The 20,198-nt window shown below is 39.9% G+C and overlaps 1 protein-coding gene across 1 annotated transcript in view; it reads left to right on the top strand.

The window, feature by feature from the left end:
• The window catches only part of C6H12orf75 (chromosome 6 C12orf75 homolog), a 42,484-nt gene extending 27,053 nt beyond the window's left edge, over positions 1 to 15,431 (top strand). Inside the window, exons 3-6 of the mRNA XM_078052901.1 lie at positions 3,454 to 3,489; positions 5,012 to 5,091; positions 5,881 to 5,918; positions 14,587 to 15,431. Coding sequence (XP_077909027.1) covers positions 3,454 to 3,489; positions 5,012 to 5,091; positions 5,881 to 5,885 — 121 coding nt within the window. The 3' untranslated portion in view covers positions 5,886 to 5,918; positions 14,587 to 15,431. The remainder of the gene's footprint in view (positions 1 to 3,453; positions 3,490 to 5,011; positions 5,092 to 5,880; positions 5,919 to 14,586) is intronic.
• Positions 15,432 to 20,198: the final 4,767 nt, after the last annotated feature.

Genomic DNA, 20,198 nt, shown 5'->3' with positions numbered 1-20,198 from the left:
GCTCATCAGGTTCTTGCTTTGGCACTTAACCTAAGAAAATATTAGAAAAAGAATTATGAATGCAGGTTGATAACAAAATCTTTCAAAATATGGAGTTCTGCGAGGGAGAAAAGAACAAGGATTGGAATTCTGAAGACTTAGAGTTTCTTGCTAAGTTGATGAGCACTAAGATAAATTTGACACACCAGTTTGAAGCTATCCTAGGATAATGTCCTCTTTTCTCATCATTTAGGGAAGTCAGTCCTCCACACCAGAATGTGCATTAGTGTGTGTGTGTGTGTGTGTGTGTGTGTGTGTGTGTGTGTGTGTGTGTGAGAGAGAGAGAGAGAGAGAGAGAGAGAGAGAGAGAGAGGGTCAGTCCTGTCATCACATTGGAAGGTGCCAGGTATTGGGCCTGTGTTCTCTGATGGTCCAGCAGGTGGTTGTTGGAAGTCCAAACCTGTCCTCTCCTGCTCTGGGATGTTAATTGCCACCTCTTCATCCACCTCTTATCGGGGCTGTTCTTGGGCACTGCAGCAGTATTTACCCACAGAGAGACCAGACGGTCCATTTTTTGGACTCCCATCTGGAGCCTGAAAACCTAATAACCTTGGGGCAATTCCATTGGCTTCCTGGGGACTTTGGCTTGACATCTCTGGGCCTTCCTTTTACCAGGAATCCACTGCTGCTTGCCAGACCATTTCTTCTTCCTTATGCTTTGGTCTGTGCCATTGGGGCAGATCCCTCTCACCCTAGCTGGTGGGACACTGCTGTCTTGGGCTCGGGCAGGGCAGGCAGCATTTGGTTCTCCACAGGCAGCTAAACAGTGGCTGGGATTTATTCTCCCATAAGGAGATTTGGTTTAGATCAGTCAGTTTTTTTTGTGATTTAACCTCAGTCTGGACCTGAGTGTCCAGGTGAATAGACCTAAGGCATCTTCTGATCAGAACAGCCCTTGAACCTGGATCAAAAGGAGTTACATAGCAATTTGAAAAGATCTGCAAAGGGTGCTGGCTTCTGGTGGCCATTCGAGGTTTCTTCTAATGCTAGTGAAATGTGGACTCAGACTCTCCCACCTTCTTGGTCCCCCCTTTCCTTAAATTGGAGGATATAAATTGGGGAGATCCAGCTGGGGCATGTGTGTGTTCTCTAAGACAAACTCGCCTGGGCTCAGGAAGCTGAGGAGAGCAAGCATTGGAGTCTTGCTAACTTGGGTTTGAATTCTGGCTCCATTAGTTTTATAGCCTTGATCCCACCGCCTGCCTGTCAGAGCTTCAGTTTCTCATTTTGAAGATGAGGCTAATACCTGTCTTGCAGGATTGTGGTGAGGATTAAAGGAAATATCATGGTAGCATTAGCCAAGTGCCTGGCATAACCACACAAGCAGGTCATGGGTAGGGGTGGTACTCAAAGCTTTCACAGAGTGATGTAGAGTCAGCTGCACATGAGGAGAAGCTGCCAGGCTGTCACTGGAGTTGGTTTTGACTGTTGTATCCTTGTCCCATAGAGGCAGAGTGTGAATTAGAATGTGAATTTGAAAGTTGGTTTTGCTTTTTGGTTTAGATCTTTACTATTCCGTGGATCTCTGCACCTGGTTCCTCTGGTCTGAGCTCTCAGAGCTGTCATTAGGGATAGCACTCAAACCTGTGAAGTCCCTGTGCTGTGCCTGACACTCAGGAGGGACTCTTCAATGACACCGTTTTAAAAGTCCAGTTCTCTAATCTTAAGCATAATTGAGTTGAGCATAATAGTTTGTAGAAGGAATGGTGAGGTGGCAGCCCTGTCTACATGGGTGTGTGTACAGAGGCCACCATATCAATTTTTTGAAGGTTTAGAAGAATGGATGTCTTATAATTATAATTGGTATTATTGGAGATTTTATGTTTTATCTAAAGTTTAGTTTATTATTCATTAGATACAACAGCTACAGTATCAACAGTTTTGTCTTGTGCACCAGTTAGATGTGTAAGGTTGTTGATTAATTTTATACTAGGGACTACAGATTGGGTTTTAGGCTATTGAATAATTAATAGGAGATAATAGATTTAAAATAATTTACTATTTTCTTATATTTGGGCAAGTTAAAATATATTTTAAGCAGAATGAGGCAAACTGGAAAATAATTAGAATAAATAGATGTAACTGAATGTGAAGAGTAGCTGTAAATGGATATGTGAGACATTGTATGTGTCCAGATCTTCAGTTATATATAGCTTCACAAATGATATTATGATGCTGTTAGTCACTCAGGGCCAAAGTAAGTGAATTTGTCACCATCATTGTCCCATTATCTGTTCTAAAGGTTTATAAACCCAGTTTAATTAAAAGTAGTGAACAACACTGTTAAACCACATCAATAAACATCACACCACTTCTTCAATAAACATCACACCACTTCTTATACAATAAGACTTCTGAACTAAAGATCAACTTAACTTGAGCAAGAGGCAAACGAAGCTGATAATTGTCTGGCATAATTGAGTTCTGTGCCCAGTTGGAGTAAATGAGGTCTCAAGGTGGATTTTGCCCTGGATTGGAGTCACTGCTGGGTTCCTGGCCAGTGTTCCCCAGGCACTGCCGCGCCCACTTGCAGGGAAACACAGGTGCCTCTGCGCTGTTCACAACTTTGAGACCATCTCTGGAATCAAGAGTCCGATGCAGGTGTTTGGATGCGTTCAGCCTAATTGCTTCTTGAGAACTGCATGTGATGAACATTGGAGTTTTGTTGGGGTGATGGTTTTTTCTTTCCTAAAAGTAACTTAGGTGTGTGGACTGGGCTTTAAGACAGGCTTCCCAGTCCTCTTAGAAAACACCAAGGACTTCTGGGTGAGTGAGGATTCCTCTATGCCGGGAACAAAGCTGTGAGGTCTCAAGTAGTGGGAACAAAGCTGTGAGGTCTCATTTGCCCTCTCTTTGTGGTAGTGAGTATTAAATGGCTCATGTTTTCAGATAAAAGAAAATTAAATTAGTGTTGATTCTTTTGGGACCGAAGAAATCATTCACTGCTCATAGTTGTGCCATTGAATTGGCAGGAGAGACCCACAATCATAGTGTGAAGGCTGGGAGGGACTTTGGGGTCATCTGGTCGACCCCATTGCTGTACAGAGAAGGCATGGGCTGCTGGCCCAAAGCCTCTTGGTCACGGTGGGAACCATGGCACAGCCAAAGAGAATTCAGGCCTCCTCATGATGAGCCATGTGCCCTCTCCAGTCTCAGCTTCCTTCAGTTTTCCATTTGGTTTGGTGGTTGGGCTTCTTGCCATTTGCCGAGTTGCACATTTTAGTAAGTAGAAACTTAACAAGTTTTCAGTGCATGAGTGACTGAGATGGAGCCCAAACACTGTGCTCCATGGCAGTGCTTGAAATAAAAAACACAGGCTCTAACTTGATCCCTTTTTGCTCATAACCAAAAATTAAGTCTCTGGCCATGTAACCAAGTGACTCGGACTCATTGCTCATGTTTTTAACCTTTTAGAGCAGAAGAATCGATAACAGAAGATGACAAGAGGAGGTATGTTTGGTGTTGCATCTGGCTTTAATTTAATCATTCTGACCACACCTCATGGATTGAACACTCTGTAGCACATTACCAATAACACAGAGTCCATGGGAAGCTTTGGCACACAGAACACAGGTAAGAGCATGAGATCTGGAAAGGAACTTGCCCAGGATTCAGAATCTGTGCTTCTGTCCGGCAGACTGGGTTTTTGTCTTGTGCGCAGCCTCTGCCCATTGCCAGCCTGTGGCCTTTGGCTGTTCTTCCTCGGGGGTGACTTCCTCTCATTTCCCAGCCTTCCCCATTCTCTCCTCCTCCTCTTCCAGTTGGCTGCACCCTGCTCTCATTACTCCTTACCTTTCCCTCCTCTCATTTCATAGCTTATCTCCTCATGCAGAAAATGTTTTTGTTGCACTAACAGCTGATCCCATGGTGACCACTCTGAATTCTTGATCACTGTTGATTGGTTACCTGTAACAAGTTACTCCACCGATATTTATTATCATACTAACTTAAAACATCCCAGCTTCTTCTTTCTCATTGCAAATAAAAATCTAAAAATTCCATTAATTTTTAGATTATTTTTTAAATTTTTTTTATTAGTTGCTCAAAACATTACAATGATCTTGACATATCATACATTTGATTCAAATGGGGTACGTAATCTTAATCTTATTTTTCCACATGTACAGATTGCAGGATCTCATTGGTTATATAGCCACGTTTATACACAGGGTCATACTTGTGTCTATTGTATTGTGCTGCCCTTCCTATCCCTCCCTCCCCTCCCCTCCTAGCTTCACTTAGTATAATCTGATCTAATGCCATCCATTTCCCTGCAAAGGCCATGATTTTGTTGTTTTTTTAGTGCTGAGTAATATTCCATTGTGTATAAATGGCACAATTTTTTTTTATCCATTCATCTATTGAAGGGCATCTGGGTTGGTTCCACAGTCTAGCTATTGTGAATTGTGCTGCTATGAACATTGATGTAGCTGTGTCCCCGTGTCCCTGTTATATGCCCTTTTTAGGTCTTTTGGGTATAGTCTGAGAAAGGGAATAGCTGGGTCAAATGGTGGTTCCATTCCCAGCTTTCCAAGGAATCTCCATACTGCTTTCCAAATTGGCTGAACCAATTTGCAGTCCCACCAGCAATGTACAGGAGTACCCTTTTCCCCACATCCTCGACAGCACTTGTTATTGTTTGACTTCATAATGGCTGCCATTCTTACTGGAGTGAGATGGTATCTTAGAGTGGTTTTAATTTGCATTTCTCTGATTGCTAGAGATGGTGAGCATTTTTTTCGTGTATTTGTTGATTGATTGTATGTCCTCCTCTGAGAAGTGTCTGTTCAGATCCTTGGCTTCTTTTTTACATAGAAAGAAGTTATATTTCCATGGACAATAATACTCTGAAAATTCTTCTTTTGAAAAACCATGAGTTATTTTAATAATTAGATAATTGAAGTACTTTGTACTTTTCTTGGTTCCTCTCTATATAGTACTATTTAAATTGTTCTGAATTCTTTTCTTAAAGAAACTATGGAGGAGTATATGTTGGCCTTCCATCTGAAGCTGTCAGTATGGTGTCCAATCAAACCAAGACTGTACGAAAAAGTAAGATTGCTTTGTGTTTATTTTCTCAAAATATTTTTATGTTATAAAAAATATGAAATTTGCATTTCTGCTTGCTTGACTCAGTCTACATATTACATAGTTTCAGTGAGCCATCCTTTTGATTGCTGTGTTATTTGATTACTGTAATCATTTCTTGAAATTGTCACCCACATGTTAAAAGTAATTTCAGAGCAAATTTTGCTTTTATTTGTGGTTATGCTCTATGTAGTCTTAATTTCTTATTAATTTAAGTAACGATCAGTATGATAATTAATCCTAACATTTAAATAGGTTTATGGAGTTTTTGTGGAATACAGAGGTACATTTCTATAAAGATGACTAACTGATAAGCAGTCTAGTGATTTAAGGAAAAGTAACTGCCTATTGTATAACTAAATAAAAATGAGGTTCCCTTTTCTGAGTTTTATAGTTACTAATTTTGGAGCTAAGGAAGTTTTTCTAAATAACAGACATGACTGCAACCACGTGGATGGTGTCTTGCTAGAAAACTCAAAATGAGGCTGATGGTCAAGAACATTGATTTACCAACAAGGGTGATGATTTGTCGTATGATACATAGTTTTAAGTGACTATTGATATATTTACTTTGCACACAAAGCTGTTTTCTATTATTTTTAACACACTATTGTAATTTGTTTCTCATTGCTATTTCTCTAAGATTTTGACTGGGAAAAAAGTGTATGTTATCACTGCCTGTAGTTTTGTAGAAAATTAGAATTTGTTCTTTATATCTGAACACTTAATTTTCTTGATTTTTTTCTCTTTAAGATTAGAGGAAAATAACATCCCGACTCAATAATCAAGAGGTACTGTATGTTTCTTTATATATGTTTAGACTTGTTGAATAAACTGTGGATCTTATTGCTGTGCATTTCTAAGAAATCTTGAACTTCAGGATTAGAAGGCAGAGTTTTATTCTATGGATTTGAGTATGTAAAGAGATTAATACTGAGGTTATGTGTCTATACAACTACTTTTTAAACCTCCTTTGTGTTAAAAGCAGTTTAATTTATTTAATAAGAACGACCTGTGAGTCCATGTAAAACACTGAGGTCTTGAGGGCCTGAGATTTGAGAAATGACAGATCATTAGAAATCAGAGGGGCTCAGAATGGTTAGTTGAGGATCCATATGAAGAGTTAAGGATAGCCAGGGTTCAGGTAATGCACAGGGAGGTGGTGTGTCCGCAGCAGATCTCCAGTAGAGATGGGTGGTCACCCCTGGGCAGAGATAGAGTAGGCAGGAGACTTCCTCTGGTCTGCCCAGCCGTGCACTCAGTGCTCGTCCCCACTCTGTTCAGTCCTGCCTGGTGATGCCCAGCCTCTTGGCAGGAATAGCCTGTCTCCTGAGACAGCTTTTTCTCCTTTGGGAGTCAGGTAGCCTTGGATTTGAATTCAGGCTTTTTCACTTATTGGTTGGGCATTAATTCCCCCTTTGTGTCCTCTGTTTTGTAATCTGTAAAATAGATTTAATGCTTAGATTTAAGGGTTGTTATTAGGGCTAAAGGTGAAATAAGTGGTTGCTTCTGGTATCGTCATTACCACTGCCATTGTCAATCAGCCTGTTGTTCTTTTTATGTAACGAGAACCCAGCATTGGAAGACCGGGAGCATGACTTTTTGAAATTGATCCGGGTTCTTGCTCAGGGAAGTACAGGAGTCAGTATTTGGGGCGGGGTGGGATTGTGACGATCACAGTGGAGGTTAACATGCTGGAGGAGGGGGCCACAGGAACCGTGGGGAGTTTCTTCCCTGCAGGAACCGTGACAAGCTTTGCGTAGCCAGGTCTTCCAGGACTTTCTCATCAGGGCTGCAGCCTTGTGGGGGTTTGATCCCTACCACCTGTGCCCCAGGGTGGTGGATTTCTCTGGGAATTTGCTGAAGATTCTTTGTTTCTAGGATTTAGTTCTAATTCTAGATTTCTGAGTTCTCTGCACAAGAATTTGAATTGTGTTTGCATCATGCACAAAAGGTGATGTAGTTGAAAGCAACTCTATGTCACCCATTCCCCTCCCAGAAATGGGTGTATTTCACAGAGTGTAGGCGTGGAGTGGGAGGAGGTGCCCTGGAGACAGGGTCGGGAGCCTGGCAGCTCTGCTGCAGCTAAGGCCCCAGGTGAGCACTTTCTCACTGCAGAGTTGGGCAAGTTGACTTTAGTGTGTGGGTCTAAAGTTTCTTCAGGAGAACTCAGCTTCAGGTAGCTAGCTTAAATATTTCTTTACTATTCATGGTTACAAATTATGCCATTTTATTGCCATCCCACCTTATTGTGAATTAGCATCCGCATATTAGAGAAAACTTTTGGCCTTTGGTTTTTTGGGATTGGCTTATTTCATTTACCATGATATTCTCCAACTCCAGCCATTTATTGGCAAATGCCATAATTTCACTCTTCTTTAAAGCTGAGTACTATTCCGTTGAGTTTATATGCCACATATTCTTTATCAGTTCATCTATTGAGGGACACCTAGGTTGGTTCCATAGTCTAGCTATTGTGAATTGAGCTGCTATAAACATTGGCGTGGCTGCATTACTGTAGTATGCTGGTTTTAAGTACTGTGGGTATAAACCAAGGAGTGGGATAGCTGGATTTCATTGCCAGTTTTCTGAGGACTCTCCATATTGCTTTCCATAGTTGTTAAACCAATTTGCAGTCCCACCACCAATGTATGAGTGAACCTTTTCCCCCACATCCTCGCCAACATTTATCGTTGCCTGTATTCTTGATGATTGCCATTCTGACAGGAATGAGATGAAATCTTAGGGTAGTTTTGATTTGCATTTCTCTAATTGCTAGAGATGTTGAACATTTTTTCATGTGTTTGTTGATCGATTGTATTTTTTCTTCTGTGAAGTGTCTGTTCAGTTCCTTAGCCTATTTATTGATTGGGTTATTTGGGGGTTTTTTTGTGTTCAGGTTTTTGAGTACTTTATATATCCTAGAGATTAATGCTTTACCGGAGGTGCATGTGGTAAAGATTTTCTCCCAATCTGTAGGCTCTCGCCTCACATTATTGATTGTTTCCTTTGCTGAGAAGCTTTTTAATTTGAATCCATCTTATTTATTGGTTCTTGATTTTACTTCTTGTGCTTCAGGGGTCTTGTTAAGGAAATCTTCACCGATGTGGTGAAGATTTAGGCCTATTTTTTCTTCTATTAGGTGCAGGGTCTCAGTTCTAGTGCCTAAGTTTTTGATCCATTTTGAGTTGATTTGTGCAGGGTGAGAGATAGAGGTTTAATTTCATTTTGCTACATATGGATTTCCAGTTTTGCCATCACCATTTGTTGAATATGCTATCTTTTCTCCAGTGAATTTTTTTGGCACCCTTGTCTAGAATGAGATAACCATATTTATGTGGGTTTGTCTCTATCCTCTATTCTATATCATTGGTCTACATGTCTATTGGTGCCAATACCATGCCGTTTTTGTTAGTATTGCTCTGTAGTATAGTTTAAGGTCTGGTATTACGATGCCTCCCAGTTCACTCTTCTTGCTAAGGATTGCTTTAGCTGTTCTGGGTCTCTTATTCTTCCAAATAAATTTCATGACTGCTTTATCTATTTCTATGAAGAATGTCATTGGGATTTTAACAGGAATTGCATTAAATCTGTATAACACTTTTGGTAGTATAGCCATTTTGACAATAATAATTCTGCCTACCCAGGAGCATTTGGCACCCAGGAGCATGGGAGATCTTTCCAATTTCTGAGGTTTTCTTCAACTTTTTTCTTTAGTGTTCTGTAGTTTTCACTGTAGAAGTATTTCATCTCATTTGTTAGATTGATTCCCAAGTATTTTATTTATTTATTTATTTTTCGAGGCTGTTGTGAATGGAGTAGTTTTCCTAATTTCTCTTTTAGTGGTTTCATCACTGATGTAAAGGAATGTGTTTGATTTATGGGTGTTGATTTTATATCCTGCTACTTTGCTGAATTCATTTATTAGATCTAGGAGTTTTCTGGTGGAATTTTTTGGATCTTCTAGATATAGAATCTTTCATCTACAAATAGTGATAGTTTGAGTTCTTCTTTACCTATTTGCATCTCTTTAATTTCTTTCTTTTGTCTAATTGCTCTGGCTAGAGTTTAAAGGATGATGATGAATAGAAGTGGTGAAAGAGGACATCCTTGTCTTGTTTCAGTTTTTAGTGGGACTGCTTTCAATTTTTCTCCATTTAGAATGATGCTGGCCTTGGGTTTATCATAAATAGCTTTTACAATGATGAGGTATGTTCCTACTATCCCTGGTTTTTCTAGTGTTTTGAACATGAAGGTGTGCTGTATTTTGTCAAATGCTTTTTCTGCATCTGTTGAGATGATCATATGATTCTTGTTTTTAAGTCTATCAATATGAATTATGTTTATTGATTCTGTATACTGAACCAACTCTGCATCCCTGGGATGAACCCCACTTGATCATGGTACACTGTCTTTTAAATATGTTTTTGTATGCGATTTGCCAGAATTTTATTGGGAATTTTTGATCTCTGTTCATCAGAGATATTGTTTTAAAATTTTCTTTCCTTAATGGGTCTTTGTCTGGTTTTGGTATCAGTGTGATATTAGCCTCATAGAATGAGTTTAAAAGGGTTCCTTCCTTTTCTATTTCATGGAATATTTTGAGGAGTATTGGTGTTAATTCGTCTTTGAAAGTCTTGTAGAACTCATCTGAGAATCCATCTGGGCCTGGGCTTTTCTTTGTTGTTAGGCTTTTGATGACATTTTCTATTTCATTACTTGAAATTGATCTGTTTAAATCATGTATCACCTCCTCATTGGGTAGGTGATAGAAATTTGTCTCCAGAAATTTGTGATGTCTTTGATATTTTCTATTTTATTAGAGTATAAATTTTCAAAATAGTTTCTAATTACCTTCTGTATTTCAGACATGTTCATTGTGATATTTTCTTCTTCATCTTGTATTTTAGTAATTTGAGTTTTCTCTCTTTTTCTCTTCATTAGCATGGCTAGGGGTTTATCTATTTTATTTGTTTTTTCAAAGAACCAACTTTTTGTTTTATAATTTTTTAATTGTTTCTTTTGATTTGATTTCAGCTCTGATTTTAAGTATTTCCTGTCTTCTACTGATTTTGCTGTTGATTTGTTCTTTTTCTGTGGCTCTGAGATATAGTGTTAGCTCATTTATTTGTTGACTTTTTATTCTTCTAATAAATATACTCAATGCAATAAACTTTCCTCATAGTTCTGCCTCACAGTGTCCCAGAGATTTTGATATATTATATCAAAGAATTTTTTTAATTTCATCCTTGATTTTTTTTCCACTATCCATTCATCATTCAGTTGTATATTATTTAGTTTCCATTTGTTATAGTAGCTTCTACTTTTTATTTTATCATTGATTTCTAATTTCATTTTATTGTGGTCTGAGAGAATGCTTGGTATTATCTCTGTTTTTTTGTATTTACTAAGAGTTGCTTTGTGGCATAACATATGGTCTATTTTAGAGAAGGATCCATGTGCTGCTGGGAAGAAAGTGTATTTGCTCATTGATGAGATATTCTATATATGTCTGTTAAGTCTAAATTATTGATTGTATTATTTAGTTCTATAGTTTCCTTATTTAGTTTTTGTTTGGAAGATCTATCCAGTAGTGAAAGAGGTGTTAAAGTCACCCCATATTATTGTATTGTGGTCTATTTGACTCTTGAAATTGAGAAAGGTTTTTTTTTTAATGTACATAGATGCTCCATTATTTGGGGCATAAATATTTTATAATTGTTATGTCCTGTTTATCTATATTTCCCTTAAGAAGTATGAAATATCCTTCTTTGTCTCTTCTGATTAACTTTGGTTTGAAGTCTATTTTATGGAAACCCCTGCTTGTTTACGCAATCCATATGAGTGATAAGTTTTTTCCCATCCTTTCAACTTCAGCCTGTGGATGTCTTTGCCCATGAGATGAGTCTCTTGAAGACAGAATATTGTTGGGTCTTGCTTTTTAATCCAATCTGCCAGTCTGTATCTTTTGATTGATGAGTTTAGGCTGTTAACATTCAAGGTTATTATTGAGATATGATTTGTATTCCCTGTCATTTTGATTTATTTCTGGTTTTTTGACTTAGTTTCTCATTTGGTTAAATGTCCCTTTAGTGTAGATTCTCCCTTTGCTGGTTTTCACTGTTTTTTTTTTTAACTTCATCCTCATGGAATATTTTGTTGAGAATGCTCTGTAGTGTAGACTTTCTAGTTGTGAATTCTTTTAATTTTTGTTTATCATGGAAGATTTTCATTTCATCTTTAAATCTGAAACTTAATTGTGCTGGATATAAAATTCTTGGTTGGCATCCGTTTTCTTTCAGAGCTTGAAATATATTATTCCAGGACCTCCTAGCTTTGAGGGTCTGGGCTGAGAAATCAGTTGAAATCCAAATTGGTTTCCCCCATATGTAATTTGATTTTTTTCTCTCCTAGCCTTTAAAATTTTATCTTCATTCTCTGTGTTAGTCATTCTCATTATAATGTGTCTTGATGTGGGTCTGCAGTAATTTTGTAGATTTCAGGTCTTGTAAGCCTCTTGTATTTGATTTTCCATTCCATGCTTTAGGTTTGGCAAATTTTCTGCTATTTTATCATTGAAAAGATTGTGTATTCGTTTGGTTGTGTCTCTGCTCCTTCATCTATTCTTATAACACTTAATTTTGGTCTTTTCATGTTATCCCATAAATCTTGGATGTTCTGTTTATGGTTTATTACCATCTTCCCTACATGCTCAACTCTGCTTTCAAGATTCTATACTTTGTCCTCATTATCTGAGGTTCTGTCTTCCAAATGGTCTAGTCTGTTGGGGATGCTTTCTATTGAATTTATAATTTGGTTTACTGATTTTAAAGATTTCTGCTTGTTTTTTTTCACAATCTCTAACTCTTTATTGAAGTGATCTTTCACTTCCTAGAATTTTTCCTTGATTTCACTCCTTATACTATTTTTAAATTCATATATTAATTTAACTGTATCAAATCTGAACTCCTTCTTGGACATTTCCTTTACTAAGTTATCAGTGGCTTCTGTTGTTGAAGCATCTTGGTTTGTTTGGGGTGCTATATATCCTTGTTTTTTTATGCTGTTAGTGTGTCTTCCCATCTAAAAGTATGGATATAAGGCAGGATAAATTCTACCCTGAGACCTATCTATAGTGTCCCTGAAGGTTTCCAGCACTTCACCTTTACTGGTGAGACCAATATCAACAGCACCCAGTGAACACAGTATATAGCTTTAAACCTAATAGCTAAGGCATCTACTGCTTTCTCACATTAAACCAAAATGATGAATTCAATAGCTATCTATAGTACAAACAGAAAATTTGTTAAAATGATTTACAGTTTCAAGTGGTGGATGAGAGAACAGAGGAAGTGTAGTATACAATATTTGCGAGGCAGGAAGAGAGAAGCTAGAAGTAAAAATTCACAAGAAGAGTGGAAGAGGAGCCGACAGAGATTGGCTGTTTGTTGGAGAAAAGTTGGAAAGAAAATCCAAGAAAATAGGCAAGAGAGAGGAAGCATACGAGCAAAGAGAAAAAATTAAAGACATAAGAATACAACAGAACTATAAACACTATTCATATCTCATTGTCCTCCACACACTGATGCATAAAAAACATCCTGTTCCAAGTATGGTAGAGAGATTAGTAAATCATAAAATAAAATAGGGCTGGGGATGTGGCTCAAGCAGTAGCGCGCTCACCTGGCATGCGCGGGGTGCTGGGTTCGATCCTCAGCACCTCATACAAATAAAATAAAGATGTTGTGTCCACCGAAAACTGAAAAAATAAATATTAAAAAAATAAAATAAATATTGCTAGAAAACCAAACTGTCTGTCAGTGTTCAACAGATTCTCAGCCCTGTCTCTGACATCTCTTGGGATCACCAAGCCCAGATCAGCCCTCGCAAATCCAGTCTCTATCCCACTGATCTGGGCTTCAGATACCTCAAACTCAGCCACGTTTCAGTCTCAAGATCTCAGTGCTGCTCCTTCTTGCAGAGAGACCACCAGGGATACACTCCTGCAGAAGAGCACCCCGAGATGCAGCAGCAAGACAAGGGCCACCAGCACTCTCAGCAGGAAGACTCCAGTCTCCTCCAAACCTGCAGGCACCCCCACACTGGACCTGCAGGTCCTATCTGGAGTCCCCTGACAGAGGCTCTTGGGGTGGTAAACTTACTGGCACCCAGGCCCCAGGCCCTAGCTGGTGTCCCAAAATGGGTGCAGCCATGTGCAATCAAACCTGGAGTTCCCCCTGAAGCAGTCCCATAGGCCATGGTAGCACTGGTAGTGGCGGTGGTTTTTGGCAGCAGGCAGCAGTAGTGGTGGCTGCAGGGGCAGCTGCAACTGTAGTGGTGGGGGCAGATACCAGGCCATCTCCGGGGTCAGCAGCAGTGTCGGCTTCAGTTGCACCCAGGGCAGCGATTTCTCCTGTGGTAGCAGCACCTAGAAAAAAGACCTCCCGGTGATGTCAGGGGGGCAGCAGCACAATCAATGGCAGCAGCAATGGTGGTAGAGGAGGCGGTTGATTGACAGGAGACTGACAGTTCAGTGGCAGTGACCATGGAGGTAGTGAGAGAATTCGTGTCCGAGGTAACCGAGGTAACCGAGGCTGTGTCCAGAGAAGAGACCTAAATGATCACTTTAATCCTGGTCTCGCTTTTGCCTCTTGGAATGGCCTGAAAGATTTTCTAAGTTGAATAGCTGACCATTTTCCTCAGTGGCTGCGTGGCTATTGTGGTGCTGGTCTGGGACGTGTCTAACTTGTGGCTTTCTGGACTTAGCTGTTGGATGGACATCCTGATGAGAAGTCTGTCTGTCTTTTGGAGAAGAAGACTTATGGAAAAAGTATCAGCTGTACTTTTTTTTGACCAACATGTAGAATCTCTCAGAACTGAGCTTACTCACTGACCCAAGTTCACATTTGATTTGATTACTTTCTTAAGGAAATTCAGCTATAACTTCAGAGTTTCTGAAAGTTACTTGGCCCACAATGCAATGTGTAGTTTCTTTGTAAAAGTTTCTCTTTACTCTAGGGTAAAAATCGTGTGCACAGAGACATGCAGGGTACTGAAGTCATGGTTCTCAGATGCCAGTGCATGGGCTAGCTTCCTCAGAATCCCCAGGGAGCTCAGCCTCATGTGGACAGCTGGGATAGCCCTCCCTGGAGTTTCTGACCATGGAGGGAGGGGAGATTTGTGACTGAACAGTCTATACATGCATGTGGCCAGGTTTGGGCATTTTTTATTATGCTGCATTTTAATTGTAAGTTTATAAGTCTCTTTTGCCACTTGCTTTGGTCTCTTTTTATGCCATGCACTAATGTACTCCAATGAGAACAACAAATATTGGGTGGACGTTGAGTATGTACTCAACTTAAAAAAAAGCAGTACATAATTGGGAGACTGTGGCTGTGCATTGTTATCTGATACACCTTTTCAAGTTTGCTGATTCTTTTCTGTTTGTTCTCTTCACAGCTTGCTCATCAATTTGGAAGGAGTTAGGCCCCAGGGACATTTCAACGTGCACAGACATTCCCAAGGAAATTCTAAAGTCACCCCCTCCCCAGTCCTAAGTGAAAGAAAGCATGGGCGCAGTTCACAGTGACAGCAGAGGGATCCGGTCAGGCAGTGTGCTTTTTATGGACTCTGTGGCTCGCCCAGGAAGACAAGCACAGACTGTCTGGAGGCCATTGTCCAGCCTGCGCTGTTGTGCTCCAGCACTGTCACTGGCCACTCAGCTTGTGGATGTCATGTCTTTTCTCTGATACTTTTTGGATAATTTTTATATAACAAAATCCTTATTCTATTTATAACTTTAGATAATAAGGCATTATAAATGCATTACCTAAAGTAAAATATTTGGCCTCTTATCTTTCACTATTTCTACTTCACATTAATTTTTAGCTGTAAAATTGGTAAATGGATTCTTACTACTATCTCTTTCCCTTTTTTACTATTTGGTTTTCTAATTTGATTTAGATGTTAGAGAATTTTCTTTATTTGAAACATTGTATAGCATTGCAGTATTTAAAAATAAACTAGTTAAATTTGCATGCCAAAAACACGGGTTGATGGAATTCCTGTTTCTTTGGTCAGAGGCTTGTGGGACCACACATACGCCATGGCCACCGAGTCTCTCGTTCCACCTCTGTGTGATCATGGCATCTCGTCATAGTTGTTCTATATGATTTTCAAGGACTTAAGATTGACCATACCTGGATATCTAGAAAATTCTTAATTTACTAATGACGTTTGTACTTTATTATTGCAATATAAAGTACTCAACTAGTGTATTTCAACAATTAAACATTTTATCCCTCTTTCCTGTATTTCTTAATTGTTTTTAAAAGAACATTTTCAAAGAAATCATTCTTTGATGGCATTTTAATGTATAGATAGAATATATTGATATGAAAAGATGATAATGAAAATTTAATAAGTTTATAGAATATTTTTCATAACTAGAAAGTCATTGTCTTGTATATTTTCTCTAAATGATAACCACAGGGACATCAAAATGATTTAAAAAAAGGTAAAATTACTAAGAAATCATGGTACACATACTCCTGTACTGTACCTGCAAGTCCACAATGATGTATAGATGGACTATAAGCAATTTATCTGATTAGGATAACCCATAGATTGAATTATTGAAAACTGTTAATTTTGAAATAATTTTAGATTTACAGAAGATTTTAAGGATTGTACAGAGACTTTCCTATGTGTCCTTAGCCCAGCTTCTCTGAAGATTAATCTCGTATATCTATACTTTTTGTCAAAACTAAGAAGTTAAACACAGACCACACTATGAACTATAACCTTTAGTCAGATCCCATTGTTTTCCCACTGATATCCTTTTCTTAGTCCTGGGAACAAGATGCCATGGTATTCTGTTCCAGTTGTCATCTGCCTCCTTTTCCCTCTTCCTGACGTTTCCTCATTCGGCTCTCTGTTTCCCAGACCTTGTCACTTGTAAAGCCTGCTGGTTAGAGATTATGTAGTATGCTCCTCGGTTTGAATGGGTCTGTTTTCTTATGACTGGGCTGGCATTACAAATTTTGGGGAAGAGGCCCACAGAAATGAAATGCCCCCTCATCCCATCATATCCTAAAGCCTGTGATCCCCACGTGATTACTACTGGCGATGTTGACCTTGGTCGTGTAGGTGGTGTCTGTTGGCTCTCTCCACTAAAAAGTTTCTAGTTTTGCTTTTCTGTCCCGTTCCTTATAAGTGAGTCACTGAGTTTAGACTTAGGACGGGGGCATCAAGCTTTCCAGGAGGAAACAGTATTCCGGAATTTTGGTGCATTTGTTGAAAGCACCATGGTAGTTAGTAGTATTTGGGGAAAGATCTTTGGGTCTCTGTGAACGTCCTCTTTCTCCTTAGTGTTTTGCCCACTTGTGTTCGAATCCAGCCTGGATCCTGCCTGTAGCAGCTCTTCCTGTGGTACTCCAATGAGAACTTTCCCCCATTCCTTTTTTAAAAAATTTTTTAATTTGTTCTACTTAGTTGTACATGACAACAGAATGCATTGCAGTTCATCGTACACAAATGGATTGTAGCATTTCAATCCTCTGGTTGTACACAGTGTAGAGACACTGTTCGTGCAATCGAACACATACCTAGAGTGATGATGGCCATCTCATTCCACCACCCCATTCTTTCTACAGACATTATTTAGAGTTCTTCCCTAGGAAACAGTTGTCCCTCTCATACATTTACTTATTTATTCAATAACTTATTATATTGTATGGACTTATGGGTATTTATTTCATTTTCAGGCTGTAATCCAATACTGTCACTACCTTGCTGTTTTAAAGGCTTCCAGTTTGGACCATTGGAATTTTTTTTCATGTTGGATTCTGACATTTCCACATCCTTTTGTTCTCCCCTAGGTTGACTCTTAATAGCAGTCCTATAAAATAAAAACCCAATTCAAAAGTTAGTTCAAACACATTCCTGAAACATCATCAATTTCATTATAAATGAGCAGTTGTCTTCCATATTATGACAGGTCCTAACATTTCCTTCAACTAGACACCGTTTATATTTAGAACCTGAGGATCTAACGTGTTAATAATACTTGCCACCCACTTCCCTGTTTCTTAAGGTGGATGATTATCATCTTTATTAAGTGTTGCAAGAATCTTGAGGGAAAGACTTTGAGAAGAATAAACTCTTGACGTGAAGATCTTATACAAGGAAGTGAGACCAGGAAAGACTTCACGGTTGAATCTTAGGAGTTAATACCTTTTCCAATAATATTCTGTTTCTTTACAAGATTATTATTAAAAAATCTAACAGAGAGATGAGTTTCAGAGAATTTGAGTGTTTTATCCCTGCAGTGGCTGGGCATGGAACCCAGGGCCTCATGCATGCCAGGCAAGCTCTACCTCTGAGCCACATCTCTGAACTTCAGAGAACCTCTGAATAGTTAAGAATGATTAGAAAAGTGTTTCTTATCAAACTTTCTCAGCTAGGACGTGCTTACTTCCTAGATCCAGTTAAGCAGACATCTAGAATTGAGTTTGGGAAAAATGGCTTCTAATTCAGCAACGTAGAAATCCAGTTCTGAAAACTACAACCAGCTTCTGGGGGTTCCCGAAGAATGTAGCCAGATGAGCTGAGCTTCCAGAGGTGATCTGGACTAGGCTTTGTGGGGAGAGGTGAAATTGGAGAAGGTACCAAGTCAGTATGATGGTGGGGCTGGGAGTGCCCTTATGAGTCTTTGAATTGGTAAGATGTGAAGAGGAAGAGAACAGGCTTGGTTTTACAAATGGAAGCTGTCAATAACAGTTTTGTCCCTGTACCCAGGTCAGGGTTGTAAAGAATTTTAGGATTCAGAAATTCTATGAGGAACTCATTCCCAGGAAGATAATTATCTTATTTATGTATTTTTACTTTGTGCACCTAAAAAAATTCAAGCAGTTCCAGACAATGCAGTGCTTCTCTGTAGATGGTGTTCTGATACCCAGCTGTGCTTTTTCAGCCATTTATCAGCCGTCACAGCCTAAAGGCAATATTTGTTACGCCTTAGAGTAGTGGTGGATGTACCAGGCAACCGGTGGTACACAGAGCCATGGCCAGGGTTGGCAAGAGCAGGAACACTGTGTCAGAACAGCAGGTGAGACTCCCTGTAGAGCAGCCCCCAGGCACAGCCTTAGTTAAGGGAGTGAGTTTCCAGTGACGGTGGGAGAGGAAAGCGGCCTACCAGGCTGAGAACTGCAGATGCCAGGGCTGAGCCCTGAAAGCTCTTGGTGTAACCTGGGAACTGCTGGGACTTGAGTGGGATGCGGTGACAAAGGGGTGGAGCTTCTGAGACCTTTGACCCCAGGTTGGAACTTCTGACATCAGTGAGAAGCCCCTGGGGAGTGGAGCAGTCCTGAGCCCAGGTGCTGACGCCCCCTTTACCTGTGGCCCTCAGGCCTGGTCTCTGTCTCCAGTGCCTGTTTTGTGGCGCTCTCTGTGGGAAGCATGACTAATGCTATCCTGCTTTGCCAAGGTGCAGCTTTCCCGTTTAAGCTGTAATACACAATTCCTGGGGTCTTGATGTGCAGCCTGTGTGGGGGAGATTCAGGCAACCAATGTGTCAGGAACATTCCACGGGGGAGGGCCACGCCTATCCCAGCACCAAGCAGAAACAACAGAATGAAATTAGTAATTAGATCATCCTATTTCTTCACCATTTCCCCTTTTTCTACAAAATCATTAGATTAAACTTCTTTCTCCTTCAGTGGAATAATCACCATATAATAATTTAGCACTCCATTATGTATGTTGCTTATTCCCTAAATATTTGATATTAAAGTACTACAGACTCCTTAGAAAGCAGGGGCTTTATATATTCTTTTCCATTCTTACAAACACCAGGGACCCACTCGGAAGAAATGGCTTGGGTTAGAATGAAAGTGAAATTGTTGTCACTCTTTTCTAGAGGGGACCAGACTTCTGGGGCAATTGCAGTGTCTTTTTATTGGTGTGGTAGATCTTTGGGACTTTTTTTAGGGCCTTTGGTAAGTTACTTGCCTTCAGTGCTTTGGACCCTTTCAATCAATAGGATAAAATTAATTCTGTATAATAATTAATGCTAAGATTGGTGACGGTTCATAGACTCATTGATGTAATTCGTTTAGTGATTATTTCCCGAATGTCTATTCCGGGCCTGGCATTTTTTAGGCATTGGAGTTAGAGAAGTGAACAAATCAAACAAAAGTCCTTGACGTCATGGGCTTTATATTCTGCTCAGGGGAGACACTAAATGAATAAATACATATCTGTGGTTATCAGAAAAATATCAGAGGAGAATGGAGAGCCAGTTGGGAAGGTGGGCATTGGTGTTTTAATCTTAAATGGATGATCGGGGAATTACTCATCTTTTCAGATGACATTTAAAGGCAAAGACCTGAAGGAGAACTAGCCACCCACATGGGTATCCAGCAGAAGAACATTCTAAGGAAAAAGGACAAGTTAAAATGGCCCGCGGGGGAGTGTGCCTGGCGTAACTGAACAGATTTCAGAATAACTGGCGAAGATTGCAAATGGCAGAGTCCTAGGAGAGGTCGGGGGTTGCTGGCGGGGGCGATTCCGGAGGCAGACCGTGGTCTTCACTCTGAGGTGGGAGGCTGCTGGATGGTTTCCGGCAGTGGAGGGATCCTGGCTTAGCTGGGGTTACTGGCTGCTGTGTTTGGTGTCTGAGGATGGGGGCTGGGAGGTCAGTCAGGAAGCTGTTGGAGTAACCTAGGGGAGAGCTGAGGATAGCTTGGAACAGGGAGGTGGCCTTGGGAGTAGTCAGATTCTGGATGATTTTGAAGATAGAGTAGACAGTTTGCTGAGGCATCAAATAAGGAGGCAGGAGTATGAGAATTATTGAAGAGTACTCCGGGGCTGGGGCTGGGGCTGTAGCTGTAGCTCAGTGGCAGAGCGCTTGCCTGGCACCTGTGAGGTACTGGATTTGATCCTTAGCGCTACATAAAATAAATACAATAAAAACACACTTCCATCTACAACTACAAAATTTTTTTTTAAAGAAAATGTTTTTAAAAAAGAATACTCGAAGGATTTTGGTTGAATGACTGGGATAAAGGCGT

Source organism: Ictidomys tridecemlineatus, chromosome 6, assembly GCF_052094955.1.
Source record: "Ictidomys tridecemlineatus isolate mIctTri1 chromosome 6, mIctTri1.hap1, whole genome shotgun sequence".
Classification (NCBI taxonomy): domain Eukaryota; kingdom Metazoa; phylum Chordata; class Mammalia; order Rodentia; family Sciuridae; genus Ictidomys; species Ictidomys tridecemlineatus.
Note: the sequence above shows the minus strand (reverse complement) of the source record. Positions and strands in the feature narration are given on the sequence as shown.